Source organism: Mesoplodon mirus (assembly GCF_964341445.2).
Source record: "Mesoplodon mirus genome assembly, chromosome: 8".
NCBI lineage: Eukaryota > Metazoa > Chordata > Mammalia > Artiodactyla > Ziphiidae > Mesoplodon > Mesoplodon mirus.
Window position 1 is genome coordinate 58,214,990 of NC_138984.1, and position 16,920 is coordinate 58,231,909.

The window sequence follows — 16,920 nt, forward strand, 5'->3', positions numbered from 1 at the left end:
TTTATCATGCTTCCTCTAACTTATTGGGTTCCTTGGTTATATTATTTGCTAGTTTGGGTTGATTTCACAAAGTATGCTGGAATTCAATTTTTGAAAACGTACTGTGGGTATTGACTGGGGATTGTTGCAGTTTACCAAACCACTTTCAGAATTTAAACTCTGCTGTTTTTACTCAGGTGATTTAAAAAATGTAAAAATACACATACAACAAAATTTTCTTGTTAATTTGGTAAAGCTGGGTAATACAAAATAACCTTATTTTCTTATTGCCTTATGAGACAATTGTAAATAAATCCTAGTCTAAAATAACCACTAGTCAGGTATAATCTTTGTGTGTGTGTGTGTTTGTGTGTACATATAAAGAATTTTTGTGGAAGAATAATTTAAATCATTGGTCAATGACACTGTGACCTTGTTTCTTCAATTGTCTGTGTAGATCAATCTATCCTTTATAAGCAGAGATAAGATTTTACCTTATTGTGACAAATACACAAGGTCCTTGCACTTTAGAACACTATAGTAGAACACAGAAAATGATCATAAAATAATACCAATAATAATAATACCCCAAGAATCAATAACAGTGAAGTTATTATTGCTAATAGCACTAAGTCACTGATCTGGATAATCTTTCAAGTTTGTTTGCTAAGGTTAAAAAAAGAAAAAGAAAAGAAAAACTCTCTTAGAGATGTGCAATTTGAACGTGCTTCTGGTGTTAATGGAGCAGTCTTTTCTAAGCTTTAACAGGTCATAATTAATCAACCCCAATCAATACAAGCATCCTAGCTATAGTATCACTGTACTTACCCATGATGGTTAGAGCTGTAGCTTTTGTTAATTCTTCTTTCATTGACTCTATTACTTCTAAATTACCACCATCCAGGTTGCATCTGTTTATGGTTCCATTTCCCGAACTGATCCAATAAAGTTTGTTTTCCACATAGTCTATTGATAGTCCTGTAATTAAATTATACAATTTAAACATAACGGTAGCCACTTAAATTGTAATATTCACCTAACACTGGGTTTGGGGGAAAAATCAGTTTCAGACTCAGATTTTTGTCTGTAAAAATAAGATCTGGTTAACAGGGAGATATACACACACTGTTTTAACTATCGGTCAAATAATATACTTTTAGAGACACAGTGGTTATCTCTGTTATCATAACAATTTTATGACATTAAGAGGAATGACTGTTCCATTTTACAGATAAGGAAAATAATACCTAGAATAGTTAAGAAATTTATTTGAGGCCACAGCTAGTAAGTGGACATTCCGGAAATTTTAAGAAAGTTTCTGTTTCTAAACTGAGTGTCTGACCTCTTCATTATGCTGCTTTGCCTCAGAAAGTTTTAATGTGTAATATTCATTTGGGATACTTATTAATGATATTTATAAGTTCTCCTTTACTTTTAGTAAAAGTTACTTTAGAAAGTTATAGATTTAAATTGGTGTTTTCAGTAGTTTTCAAGTAAATCCAAAGGTAGGAGAATTTCAACAATTAGTAATTTCACTGAAGCATGGCAGTGAATTGGGCTCATATAGGAGTTGCCATTGAGAAACAAACCATACAGCAAGTAAGTGAACCAAGCCAATGGCTTAAGACCATTGTCCCTACATGGCACAGTGTGTCACTGTAAGTTAGCTTTTTGTAGTTTATGAACAATTACATACATTATAGGGGTGTTCATGGTTTTCAAAGGTATCAGGGCATGTAAATTTTGATTGCCAAGGGTATACATCTAATTAATTACAGGCATTCTCAGTAAGCTTATGATCTACATTATAACAGTAACACTGTGGCTCCATGTTGGTCTTCTGTGACCCACAACTACTTATGAAAAAGCACATGTGGGCACATCCTCAGGCATACAATAAATAAACTGTTTCTGGGATCTCCCTCACAGAATGTAGTGAACAAACTACAAAAAAGTCCCTTCCCTATTAAAAAAAAAAAAAAAAACTAAAATGAAGAAAAGGAAAGAAAGAAGAAAGGAAGACAAGAAGGAAGAAAGAAGGAAGACAATTGGAGAGAATAATACGAGTTCAAGTACATTGAGAAAACGATACCATATCCAAAATATTCTCAACTACAGTTAGTCCCAATCCAGAGAGTGGACCAGTTTTCAGCAAGTAGCAATAATAAAACAAGCCTATACAATATACCAGCTATGTACTGACTTACTGGTGTGTTTTCTTAACAAAATTCTGGGAGGTTCACCAGAAAAATCACAATGCATAAAATTAGACACTGTAGGGATAAAATTTTCAGATTTTTTCTTGATAACCACTGTGGGTAATTGGCTTTAATTTCTATGAAAAAATAATCAAATAAAAACGATCACAGCCATATTCTATGATATAATATTTTCATGGTGAAATCATTCATCATTCATTTTTTCCCCTTTTTTTTTGCAGCACGCGGGCCTCTCACAGCTGTGGCCTCTCCCATTGTGGAGCACAGGCCCCGGATGCGCAGGCTCAGTGGCCATGGCCCACGGGCCCAGCTGCTCCGCGGCATGTGGGATCTTCCCGGACCGGGGCATGAACCCATGTCCCCTGCATCGGCAGGCAGACTCTCAACCACTGCACCACCAGGGAAGCCCCATTATTCAATTTTTTAATGAGAGAAAGTTTGGTTATTCTGCAGGTACTTCCTAAGCCACCTCCATCTATCTTTTCTGGTATTAATAAATCCTGGTTTAGACAGCTTAATTTTCAGAAGTGGTCTATTTTACCTTCTACTTTGTTGACCATTTAAATCACATAATTCCATCTTTAAACAGCAATGAAGCATATCTTTACTATAGATTTATGGTACAAAATATAACCCCAAACTTTCTACTGCCAAATTTTCAGCAAGTATCAAATTAATGAATACATTTATGAAAAATTCCCTTTAAGAAAAGTTACCTATCTCCCTGTGTATTCCAAACTTTACCTCTCAATCAAGCTGAACCATCAGAGAGTTATCTGCATTTTTAGAGTGCTAAGTTTTTCTCCCTCTCTGAATCTCTTGCTGAATTGAACTTTGGCATTGTGCCCTTGGTTTAAATGAAAGATGGTATAAGAAGTAGCCATAGGAAACCCACTGTTATACTTGCCAGGATATAGTGTCTGAAATAATATATCACAGTGTGACCTCTTTATATAAGGACCCATGGGAGAAATCTCTTTCAGGACTCAATGCCAGAAAAAGCTTTATGTGGAAAATTGTAACTCATCATATTTCTCTCTTTGCTTTGGCTGCAAAGAAACTGAAGAGTCAGATTTGTGACCCATCTCTGGCAATTGTAAAGGAATTGCATTTATACCACAAACTTCACTTCTGGCTTCAAGAGGCTAATCGATTATTTTCCTTCACCTTGATTTTTAAAATCAATATTCTTATCTGTTCCATCTTAGGGAATGTGTTTGTTTAAGTTTCTTCAACTCCTTTTTGTAAGGAGAGGGTATATACTGAATATGCTCAACTCCAGATTAACCCACCATATCAGAATTTTCTCATCTACCTAAAACTCTGCAGCTTCTAGACCCAAACTTAGGTTTTGTAAAGCAGTTATACAGAGCAGAGAAGTTGCAGAGTTGGATCAGAGTTCCCCAGTTTTTACTACTGAACATCTTTGTTCCTGGACTGTGCATGCTGAGAGGAAAGAAGCTGTTGTCATTGTGAGCTTTTCACCTTCAGCGTTGAGCGTGATGCCTAGAGCAGAGAAGAAAATTTATAAATACTGAATGAAGGCATGGGTTATTTAATTAACTCCATTATGAAAATTATAAGTTGTCTTCAATGAGTTCTGCCTAGTAAAGTTGAATCATCCCATGACAGAATTTTTCTACTATACTACTTATGTCCATGTATTATGAAAATAGGGAGGAAAGGCAATGATTCAATAGTGCTACTTGACATGGCTTATATTTTTTTACATCAATGTTAATACAAAATAGTTTAGAATTATTACTTTTAAGGTTTACAGGAAAAAAAATTAAAGTTCCTATTTTAATCTATATATGTATGTGATATGTCACCTAGCCACCTACATATACCTTCTCTCCTGTCAGATATATTAGCTTAACCCCAGAATGCCCTTGAACATGTTTATTTCCAGGTGTATACAAGAGAACTGAAATATTTTAAAAATCCTATTATGAATTCAAGAAACTGATGATATACATTTTAAATTCATAGATGAGCATGTTTAGAAGTATATATTTATAAACTTCATTAATATAAATGTTCTTACATAAGATTTTTAAACTTTGTTATTATGCTTAGGTCTTAATAACATTGAAGAATTAATTGGCATCCATCTATTGGAATAATTTCTGAATCAGATCTCTGTTGTTCTATTTCAAAAGATAAATCATTAAGCAGTAAACTAATAGTGGTTTTGATGCAATTGAAGCTACTCAGTGATTTTAGCATACTAAGTCAAGAGCCATGAGAAAACAGATCAAATATAAGCATGTCTATAAAACTTCCTGGAACCTGTGCAGAGAAATATAATTATGTCTGTACTAGAAGATCCTCAGAACGGGTAACTAAGATTAAAAAATCTTCGAAAGGACTGTAAGGTCTGTCTGAAGAATATGCCATTAGTAATATAGAGTCATTTCTGCCAGACATATTTATTTTTAAAATCATCTGGAAGATTCCGGAGGAAGATGGCGGAAGAGTAAGACGTGGAGATCACCTTCCTCCCCACAGATACATCAGAAATTCATCTACACGTGGAACAACTACTACAGAAAACCTACTGAACGCTGACAGAAGACCTCAGACCCCCCAAAAGGCAAGAAACTCCCCACATACCTGGGTAGGGCAAAAGAAAAAAGAATAAACAGAGACAAAAGGATAGGGACAGGACCTGCACCAGTGGGAGGGAGCCGTGAAGGAGGAAAGGTTTCCACACACTAGAAGCCCCTTCGTGGGCGGAGACTGCGGGTGGCGGAGGGGGAAAGCTTCGGAGTAGCAGAGGAGAGCACAGCAACAGGGGTGCGGAGGGCAAAGTGGAGAGATTCCCGCACAGATGATCGGTGCCCTCAGGCACACACCAGCCCGAGAGGCTTGTCTGCTCGGCCGCCGGGGCAGGCGGGGCTGGGAGCTGAGACTCGGGCTTCGGTCGGAGCGCAGGGAGAGGACTGGGGTTGGCGTGAACACAGCCTGAAGGGTCTAGTGCGCCACGGCTGGCCCGGAGGGAGTCCTGGGAAAAAGTCTGGAGCTGCCGAAGAGGCAAGAGAGTTTTTCTTCCCTTTTGTTTCCTGGTGCAAGAGGAGAGGGCATTAAGAGCGATGCTTAAAGAAGCCCCAAAGGGGTTTCCCTGGTGGCGCAGTGGTTGAGAGTCCGCCTGCCGATGCAGGGGACACAGGTTCGTGCCCCGGGCCAGGAAGATCCCACATGCCGCGGAGCAGCTGGGCCCGTGAGCCATGGCCGCTGAGCCTGCGTGTCCAGAGCCTGTGCTCTGCAACGGGAGAGGCCACAACAGTGAGAGGCCTGCATATCACACACACACACACACACACACACACACAAAGAAGCTCCAGAGACGGGCGCAAGCCGCGGCTGAAGGCGCCGACCCCGGAGACAGCCGTGGGACGCTGGGGCTGCTGCTGCCGCTGCCACAGGGCCTGTGTGCGAGCGCGGGTCACTGTCCACCCCGCCTTCCGGAGAGCCTGTGCAGCCCGCCACTGCCGGGGTCCTGGGACCCAGGGATGGCTTACCCGGGAAGGTGTGCGGAGCGCCTCAGGCTGGTGCAACATCACGCCGGCATCTACCGCTGCAGGCCAGCCCCGCACTGTGTGCCCCTCCCTCCCCTCGGCCTGGGTGAACCAGAGCCCCCGAGTCAGAGGCTCCCTTAAACCCGTCCTGTCTGAGCGAAGAGCGGGCGCCCTCCGGCGCCTACGCGCAGAGGCGGGGCCAGGTACAGGGCTGAGACCCGGGAGCTGTGAGAGCAGAGAGGAGGTGGGGAAATCTCTCTGTGCAGCCTCGGAGGCAGCAGATTAAAGCTCCACGGTCCACTTGATGTGCCCTGCATCTGTGGAGTGCATGAATGGACAGTGAATCATCCCAAATTGAGGAGGTGGACTTTGAGGACAAGATTTAAGATTTTTTCCCCTTTTCCTCTTTATACAACGAATTATCCCAAATTAAGGAGGTGGACTTTGAGAGCAAGATTTCAGACTTTTTCCCCTTCTCCTCTTTTTACAACGAATTATCCCAAATTGAGGAGGTGGACTTTGAGAGCAAGATTTTCGACTTTTTTCCCCCTGTTCTCTTTTTGTGAATGTGTATGTGTGTGCTTCTGTGTGAGATTTTCTCTGTATAGCTTTGCTTCCAACATAGGTCCCAGGGTTCTATCCGTCTGTTATATATTTTTTTTAATAATTACTCTTTTATTTTTAATAACACTACTATATTTTATACTTTATTCTATTTTACTTTATCTTCTCTCTTTCTTTTTTTCCTACCTTCCCTTCCTCCCTCCCTCCCTCTGCCTCTTTCTTTCTTTCTTTCTTTCTTTCCTCCCTCCCTCCCTTATTCCTTTCACTCTTTCTTTTTTTTTCCTTCCTCCCTCCCTCCCTTTCTTTCTTTTTTTCTTTCCATCCTTCCTCCCTCCCTCCTTTCTTTCTTCCTTCCTTCCTTTCTTTCCTTCTTCCTTTCTTTCTCTCTCTCTTTCTTTCTTCTACTAATTCTTTCTTTCTACTTTTTCTCCCTTTTATTCTGAGCCGGGTAGATGAAAGGCTCTTGGTGCTGCAGCCAGGAGTCAGTGCTGAGCATCTGAAGTGGGAGAGCCAACTTCAGGACACGGATCCACAAGAGACCTCCCAGCTCCACATAATATCAAGTGGCAAAAACCTCCCAGAGATCTCCATCTCAACACCAGCACCCAGCTTCAGTCAACGACCAGCAAGCTACAGTGCTGGTCACCCTATGCCAAGCAACTAGCAAGACAGGAACACAACCCCACCCATTAGCAGAGAGGCTGCCTAAAAACATTATAAGGCCACAGGCACCCCAAAACACACCACCAGACGTGGACCTGTCCACCAGAAAGACAAGATCAAACCTCAACCACCAGAACACAGGCACTAGTCCCGCCCACCAGGAAGCCTACACAACCTACAGAAACAACCTTAGCCACGGGGGACAGACACCAAAAACAATGGGAACTACGAATCTGCAGCCTGCAAAAAGGAGACCACAAACACAGTAACATAAGCAAAATGAGAAGACAGAAAAACACACAGCAGGAGAAGGAGCAAGATAAAAACCTACCAGACCTAACAAATGAAGAGGTAGTAGGCAGTCTTCCTGAAAAAGAATTCAGAATAATGATTGTAAAGATGATCCAAGATTCTATTTCCAAGATCCAAAATCTTGGAAATAGAATAGACAAAATGCAAGAAACAGTTAATAAGGACCTAGAAGAACTAAAGATGAATCAAGCATCGATTAAAAACACAATAAATGAAATGAAAAGTACTCTAGATGGGATCAATAGCAGAATAACTGAGGCAGAAGAACAGATAAGTGAGGTGGAAGATAAAATAGTGGAAATAACTGATGCAGAGCAAAATAAAGAAAAAAGAATGAAAAGAACAGAGGACAGTCTCAGAGACCTCTGGGACAACATGAAATGCACCAACGTTCGAATTATAGGGGTTCCAGAAGAAGAAGAGAAAAAGAAAGGGACTGAGAAAATATTTGAAGAGATTATAGTTGAAAACTTCCCTAATATAGGAAAGGAAATAGTTAATCAAGCCCAGGAGGCACAGAGAGTCCCATACAGAATAAATCCAAGGAAAAATACGCCAAGACACATATTAATCAAACTGTCAAAAATTAAACACAAAGAAATCATATTAAAAGCAGCAAGGCAAAAACAACAAAAAACACACAAGGGAAGCCCCATCAGGTTAACAGCTGATCTCTCAGCAGAAACTCTACAAGCCAGAAGGGAGTGGCAGAACATAATTAAAGTGATGAAGGACAGAAACCTGCAACCAAGATTACTCTACCCAGCAAGGATCTCATTCAGATTTGATGGAGAAATTAAAACGTTTACAGACAAGCAAAAGCTGAGAGAGTTCAGCACCACCAAACCAGCTTTACAACAAATGCTAAAGGAACTTCTCTAGGCAAGAAACACAACGGAAGGAAAATACCTACAATAACGAACCCAAAACAATTAAGGAAATGGGAATAGGAACATACATATCAATAATTACCTTAAATGTAAATGGACTAAGTGCTCCCACCAAAAGACACAGATTGGCTGAATGGATACAAAAACAAGACCCATATATATGCTGTCTACAAGAGACCCACTTCAGACCTAGAGACACATACAGATTGAAAGTAAGGGGATGGAAAAAGATATTCCATGCAAATGGAAACCAAAAGAAAGCTGGAGTAGCAATTCTTATATCAGACAAAATAGACTTTAAAATAAAGACTATTAGAAGAGACAAAGAAGGACACTACATAAAGATCAAGGGATCGATCCAAGAAGAAGATATAACAATTGTAAATATTTATGCACCCAACATAGGAACACCTCAATACATAAGGCAAATGCTAACAGCCATAAAAGGGGAAATCGACAGTAACACACTCATAGTAGGGGACTTTAACACCCCACTTTCACCAATGGACAGATCATCCAAAATGAAAATAAATAAGGAAACACAAGCTTTAAATGATACATTAAACAAGATGGACTTAATTGATATTTATAGGACATTCCATCCAAAAACAACAGAATACACATTTTTCTCAAGTGCTCATGGAATATTCTCCAGGATAGATCATATCTTGGGTCACAAATCAAGCCTTGGTAAATTTAAGAAAACTGAAATTGTATCAAGTATCTTTTCCGACCACAATGCTATGAGACGACATCAATTACAGGAAAAAATCTGTAAAAAATACAAACACATGGAGGCTAAACAATACAGTACTCAAAAACGAAGTGATCACTGCAGAAATCAAAGAGGAAATCAAAAAATACCTAGAAACAAATGACAATGGAGACACGACGACCCAAAACCTATGGGATGCAGCAAAAGCAGTTCTAAGGGGGAAGTTTATAGCAATACAATCCCACCTTAAGAAACAGGAAACATCTCGAGTAAACAACCTGACCCTGCACCTAAAGCAATTAGAGAAAGAAGAACAAAAAAACCCCAGAGTTAGCAGAAGGAAAGAAATCATAAAGATCAGATCAGAAATAAATGAAAAAGAAATGAAGGAAACGATAGCAAAGATCAATAAAACTAAAAGCTGGTTCTTTGAGAAGATAAAAAAAATTGATAAACCATTAGCCAGACTCATCAAGAAGAAAAGGGAGAAGACACAAATCAATAGAATTAGAAATGAAAAAGGAGAAGTAACAACAGACACTGCAGAAATACAAAAGATCATGAGATTACTACAAGCAACTCTATGCCAATAAAATGGACAACCTGGAAGAAATGGACAAATTCTTAGAAAATCACAACCTGCCAAGACTGAATCAGGAAGAAATAGAAAATATGAATAGACCAATCACAAGCACTGAAATTGGAACTGTGATTAAAAATCTTCCAACAAACAAAAGCCCAGGACCAGATGGCTTCACAGGTGAATTCTATCAAACATTTAGAGACGAGCTAACACCAATCCTTCTCAAACTCTTCCAAAATGTAGCAGAGGGAGGAACACTCCCAAACTCATTCTATGAGGCCACCATCATCCTGATACCAAAACCAGATAAGGATGTCACAAAGAAAGAAAACTACAGGCCAATATCACTGATGAACATAGATGCAAAAATTCTCAACAAAATACTAGCAAACACAATCCAACAGCACATTAAAAGGATCATACACCATGATCAAGTGCAGTTTATTCTAGGAATGCAAGGATTCTTCAACATACGCAAATCAATCAATGTGATACACCATATTAACAAATTGAAGAAGAAAAACCATATGATCATCTCAATAGATGCAGAGAAAGCTTTCGACAAAATTCAACACCCATTTATGATAAAAACCCTCCAGAAAGTAGGCATAGAGGGAACGTTCCTCAACATAATAAAGGCCATATATGACAAACCCACAGCCAACATCGTCCTCAATGGTGAAAAACTGAAACCATTTCCACTAAGATCAGGAACAAGACAAGGCTGCCCACACTCACCACTCTAATTCAACTTAGTTTTGGAAGTTTTATCCACAGCAATCAGAGAAGAAAAAGAAATAAAAGGAATCCAAATTGGAAAAGAAGAAGTAAAGCTCTCACTGTTTGCAGACGACATGATACTATACATAGAGAATCCTAAAGATGCTACCAGAAAACTACTAGAGCTAATCAATGAATTTGGTAAAGTAGCAGGATACAAAATTAATGCACAGAAATCTCTGGCATTCCTGTACACTAATGATGAAAAATCTGAAAGTGAAATCAAGAAAACACTCCCATTTACCACTGCAACAAAAAGAATAAAATATCTAGGAATAAACCTACCTAAGGAGACAAAAGACCTGTATGCAGAAAATTATAAGACACTGATGAAAGAAATTAAAGATGATACAAATAGATGGAGAGATGTACCATGTTCTTGGATTGGAAGAATCAACATTGTGAAAATGACTCTACTACACAAAGCAATCTACAGATTCAATGCAATCCCTATCAAACTACCACTGGCATTTTTCACAGAACTACAACCAAAAATTTCAAAATTTGTTTGGAAAAACTAAAGACCCCGAATAGCCAAAGCAATCTTGAGAACGAAAAACAGAGCTGGAGGAATCAGGCTCCCTGACTTCAGACTATACTACAAAGCTACAGTAATCAAGACAGTGTGGTACTGGCACAAAAACAGAAAGATAGATCAATGGAACAGGATAGAAAGCCCAGAGATAAACCCACGCACATATGGTCACCTTATCTTTGATAAAGGAGGCAGGAATGTACAGTGGAGAAAGGACAGCCTCTTCAATAAGTGGTGCTGGTAAAACTGGACAGGGCCATGTAAAAGTATGAGATTAGAGCATTCCTTAACACCATACACAAAAATAAGCTCAAAATGGATTAAAGACCTAAATGTAAGGCCAGAAAGTATCAAACTCTTAGAGGAAAACGTAGGCAGAACACTCTATGACAGAAATCACAGCAAGATCCTTTTGGACCCACCTCCTAGAGAAATGGAAATATAAACAAAGATAAACAAATGGGACCTAATGAAACTCCAAAGCTTTTGCACAGCAAAGGAAACCATAAACAAGACCAAAAGACAACCCTCAGAATGGGAGAAAATATTTGCAAATGAAGCAACTGACAAAGGATTAATCTCCAAAATTTATAAGCAGCTCATGAAGCTCAATAGCAAAAAAAACAAACAACCCAATCCAAAAATAGGCAGAAGACTTAAATAGACATTTCTCCAAAGAAGATATACAGACTGCCAACAAACACATGAAAGAATGCTCAACATCATTAATCATTAGAGAAATGCAAATCAAAACTACAATGAGATATCATCTCACACCAGTCAGAATGGCCATCATCAAGAAATCTAGAAACAATAAATGCTGGAGAGGGTGTGGAGAAAAGGGAGCACTCTTGCAGTGCTGGTGGGAATGTGAATTGGTACAGCCACTATGGAGAACGGTATGGAGGTTCCTTAAAAAACTACAAATAGAACTACCATATGACCCAGCGATCCCACTACTAGGCATATACCCTGAGAAAACCATAATTCAAAAAGAGACATGTACCAAAATGTTCATAGAAGCTCTATTCACAATAGCCCAGAGCTGGAAACAACCTAAGTGTCCATCAGTGGATGAATGGATAAAGAAGATGTGGCACATTTTATGGCTGAATATTACTCAGCCATAAAAAGCAATGAAACTGAGCTATTTGTAATGAGGTGGATAGACCCAGAGTCTGTCATACAGAGTGAAGTAAGTCAGAAAGAGAAAGACAAATACTGTATGCTAACACATATATATGGAATTAAAAAAAAAATGTCATGAAGAACCTAGGGGTAAAACGGGAATAAAGACATAGACCTACTTGAGAATGGACTTGAGGATATGGGGAGGGGGAAGGGTAAGCTGTGAGAAAGCGAAAGAGTGGCATGGACATATATACAGTACCAAACGTAAGGTAGATGGATAGTGGGAAGCAGCCGCAGAGCACAGGGAGATCAGCTTGGTGCTTTGTGACCGCCTGGAGGGGTGGGATGGGGAGGGTGGGAGGGAGGGAGATGCAGGAGGGAAGGGTTGTGGGAACAGATGTATATGTATGACTGATTCACTTTGTTATAAAGCAGAAACTAATTAAAAATATATTATTCAACAAAAAGTTGAGAATGTAGGGCATCAGAATATGCCACTGTAAAATAGACCTCTTTGGTTTGAAGATTATTTTGTCCTGAAGATAATTAAGAAACAACAGACACCAAAAATCAAAGCTCTCTGCCCTCCCTTTTTGCAGAAAGCGGGCTTAGCCTCTTAATCACCAGAGACAGGTCTAGATTTACAAGCCCAGAGACAGCACTGAGAGGAATCTATGTAACAAAAGTTACCAAAATGACCCTTATCTTTCCTTAGTTTTCCTCATATATTTACCTTCTCATAGTATGCCTTCCTTGAAAGTTTAAAACCTTTTTCCTTTAACTTTTTATTTCTCTACAAATTTATTGTTCTTTGGTAAGTTGCTATATAAGCACAAGTTTTAACCACTCCTTTGAGTTATTCTTCAATGAGTTTCTCTCACATGTATGTGTGCTATGTGAGTTAATAAACTGTTTTCCTCTTTTTAAGTTGTCTTTTGTCAGTCTAATTTTCAGGGCCTTAGCCAGAGAACCTAGGATAGAGGAAATAATTGTTTGGTTTTTTTCTTCTACTGCAAGTATCTATATCACCCTCATCTTAACCTGATCTAAAGTATTCCTTGAAATAATCCTCTCAATTCACTCTACTATAAGAAGTCACTGATGGGACTTCCCTGGTGGTGCAGTGGTTAAGAATCTGCCTGCCAATGCAGGGGACATGGGTTCAAGCCCTGGTCCAGGAAGATCCCACATGCCGCAGATCAACTAAGCCCGTGCGCCACAACTACTGAGCCTGCTCTCTAGAGCCTGCAAGCCACAACTACGGGGCCCACGCACCACAACTACCAAAGCCTGCATGCCTAGAGCCTGTGCTCTGCAACAAGAGAAGCCACCGCAATGAGAAGCCCGTGTGCCACAAAAAAGAATAGCCTCCACTCGCCGCAACTAGAGAAAACCTGTGCTCAGCAACAAAGACCCAACATAGCCAAAGATAAATAAATAAATGAATTAAAACAAAAAAAGTCACTGATGACACACAGTTACAGACCTAAGTTAATTAGTTCCTTATTGCTTATTGTATCAAGTTAGGATTTCAGCATGTCCTCCATTCTCCCTCACATAAATCATTTTACTTGGGACAATTTATATTTCAAGCTCTTAATGTCCCAAGCTCTTACTTGGGACAATTTATCTTATAGTTCAAGCTCTTAAAATTATGTGCCTTGTGAAAATAACATGCAAAATCAAAGGAAAACCAGAGTCAGTGACAGTTTATTTCTTAAGAAGTATTTTGTTCTAAAAGATCATTTTAAAAGGTTTAATGCCTACAGTTTTATAATTTCCCTAAGCTATATTTATAGCTTGACAGGTAAAATAGAGCCAACTATTTTTAAAAACACTGAATTGTGTCATTTGAATATTTAAAAATTATAGTTCCTGTCAATATTATCCAAAATATTCCCTTGTATTAGATATTTTTTCCCCAGACACGCAGAATAATTCAGTTGTTTTAGATATATCATGATTTTGTGCCTTTTAAGCCTGTTTTTTTTTTTTTTTTCCTACTAAGAATAAGGAGGGCTTCCCTGATGGCACAGTGGTTGAGAGTCCGCCTGCCGCTGCAGGGGACACGGGTTCATGCCCCGGTCTGGGAAGATCCTACATGCCACGGAGTGGCTGGGCCCGTGAGCCATGGCCGCTGAGCCTGCACGTCCGGAGCCTGTGCTCTGCAGCGGGAGAGGCCACAGCAGTGAGAGGCCCACGTACCACAAAAAAAAAAAAAAAAAAAAATGTTTGGTAGGTTTCAAGAAGGTATACTTGAAGGTTGAGTAAACAAATGACTTTTGGTTAGGATTACATTTATTTATTTATTTTTAAAAAACTTATTTATTTATTTTTGGCTGAGTTGGGTCTTTGTTGCTGTGTGCGGGCTTTCTCTAGTTGAGGCAAGCGGGGGTTACTGTTCCTTGTGGTGAGCAGGCTTCTCATTGCGGTGGCTTCTCTTGTTGCGGAGCATGGGCTCTAGGCACGCGGGCTTCAGTAGTTGTGGCTTGTGGGCTCTAGAGCGCAGGCTCAGTAGTTGTGGCGCACGGGCTTAGTCGCTCCGCGGAATGTGGGATCTTCCTGGACCAGGGCTCGAACCTGTGTCCCCTGCCTTGGCAGGCAGATTCTTAACCACTGCACCACCAGGGAAGCCCTGGGATTACATTTAAAATGAACAGAAAACATCAAGAAAATAAAATATATAGTTATACTAGATTCTTAAGAATAAGCCATGAAGGGTAATGCTGATTGACAAGCCAATATGCTTTACATGAGGCTTGAGGGATAAAATTCAGAATATATAAACATTTTAAACTGTGAAATGGCTTTAAGTAGTAAATTAAAATCCCGTTTTGTAAACTGCTCTAAGCATTTAATGTATCCAAGACTGAGCAATAAATCTTAATTGAAAATATTTAGTTCAACAATGTATAATGGGAATGTTGATTTGTATTTAACAGAAACAAAGTTATTCAGCCCAAACTGCCTGAAGGCTGCAATTACTTGGTCTTCAGTGATACACACTCATCAAATGCCAAGTTGGGTGTTTTGATAAGATCACTATGCACTTCTCTTTCAAGTATGTCATGCATATGGATTTAACAGAGAACAAGTAAGGGAAATCCACTGAATTAAAATATGAAAACAATTCCACAAACTAGAAGGCCTAGTATATCAGTGACATTACTGTTTAAAACATGCATTTAAAGATCCAGAAATAATTAATTGTGAGGTACAATTGACACAGAGGTGAGACTGGTTCTTGCATACCCCTGGCTGCTTAGAAAAGCTGACTGCAGTGTCCGACTTTTTCCCACATTTCTTAGGAGTACATAAGCTCTAGATTTTTCTTTCCCACCTTCCATGCTTGAAAGAGTACCAGTTTTATTCCTTGATCTTTGCTTGAGGTCAGGTAATTACTATATGAAATGAGCCTCTCTGGGCATAGCATATGGTTAAGATTTAATATGACTTTGGAAGCAGATAAACTTGGTTTTGAATCCCAACTCTACTATTCATCCCAGGCAACTCATTTCTTTCAACAAGCCTCGGTTTCTGAATCTATAAAGGAAGAGTAAGAAAGTCTTCCAGAAATGATTACCATGAGAGGATTAATGAAAAGCATTTTTCAAGTGCTTAATATATTCTAAATCTGTAACAAGTAGTCACTATAATTATGTTATTTTTGTTGCCAAAGTGACATCCTCGTCATATATCCCAGGCTAAGTGCATACAACCACAAAGGTGTAACTTCATAGTGAGAATACAGGTTTCATAAAGGGTGATAGAAAATGATTGTTTTCATTTGACACTTCCCAGCCTTACAAGACAGAATATTGTTTTTTCTCCTTATATCTTGTACATTTTTTCCATGCATTTTTCTATATATTTTTTCCAAAAATAATTTATAATCTGACAGTCAATATGCAAAAGGAGAAAAATCAACTGAACAGTAGCTCCTGCTTTCCTAATCACCTAATTTTCTTCATGGAAATCGTTCAGGGAATGCAGTGGGCAGGAGTTTAAGCCAGAGATGGCTCAGACAGATTCATCATGAGAAAGTAGTTACAATAACTTCCTGAAGTGCAAAATATCAGTGAAATTCAATGAGTAAATAACACAGTAACAAATATCCCTATGTATATAGGTATTTCATAGGTATGCCAGTCATTGTATACCAACAAAAACAGGTTTGTACTTATTTTTTTCACACATTCATATGTTCATTTATAGCACTGAAAAGTTCCATTTTACAAATCATCTCAGGGGAATAGTTCTAAAAGAAACTTATAAAGTGGGATTACCGTGGCATGTATTCTTGGGAGTATTTCAAAAATTCTTCTACTATCAAATGTTTCCTTATGAGACTTAACCTTGATACTACACTAAAAGGCAGTTTAAATTTAAACAACAAAAAAATATTTTTGGTCCACTTATTCACATCTCAGCTCTAAACTGTCCATTAAGAGAGGGGGAAAAAAAAATAACAGCAAAAAAAGAACTTTTAGAAAAGAAAACACAATAATCTGAAATACTTCAGTATTTTGTGTAAATTAGTAAACAATATAACTTACTGAATATATTTTAAGAAAGTGGTTCGGGGTTTCCCTGGTGGCGCAGTGGTTGAGAGTCCGCCTGCCAATGCAGGGGACACGGGTTTGTGCCCCGGTCCGGGAGGATCCCACATGCCGTGGAGCGACTGGGCCCATGAGCCATGGCCGCTGAGCCTGCGCATCTGGAGCTTGTGCTCCGCAACGGGAGAGGCCACAACAGTGAGAGGCCCACGTACCACAAAAAACAAAAACAACAACAACAACAACAACAAAAAAAGAAAGTGGTTCAAGCACACACAGTGAAAATGCTAACTTAAAAAAAAAAGTTACTAGGCAACATAATTTTAATCTATTTTAATCAGTATCTACAATACTCTTGAAACCAGCATTGTCTTTACTGGTGCCATTCCTCACAAATAAAGAATTTAAACTGACAATATAGATAAGACTTTCCTGCTATAAAGTTACTCACCAATAATATTTTTTATAGTTA

General features: G+C 39.0%; 1 protein-coding gene across 1 annotated transcript in view; it reads right to left on the reverse strand.

Annotated features, from left to right (window-relative positions):
* Positions 1-16,920, reverse strand: part of LRP1B (LDL receptor related protein 1B) — a gene marked incomplete at its 3' end in the record, with an annotated part of 2,351,282 nt that overhangs the window by 592,129 nt on the left and 1,742,233 nt on the right. The window contains exon 55 of the mRNA XM_082630936.1: positions 808-957. Within this exon, the coding sequence (XP_082487062.1) occupies positions 808-957 (150 nt within the window). The remainder of the gene's footprint in view (positions 1-807; positions 958-16,920) is intronic.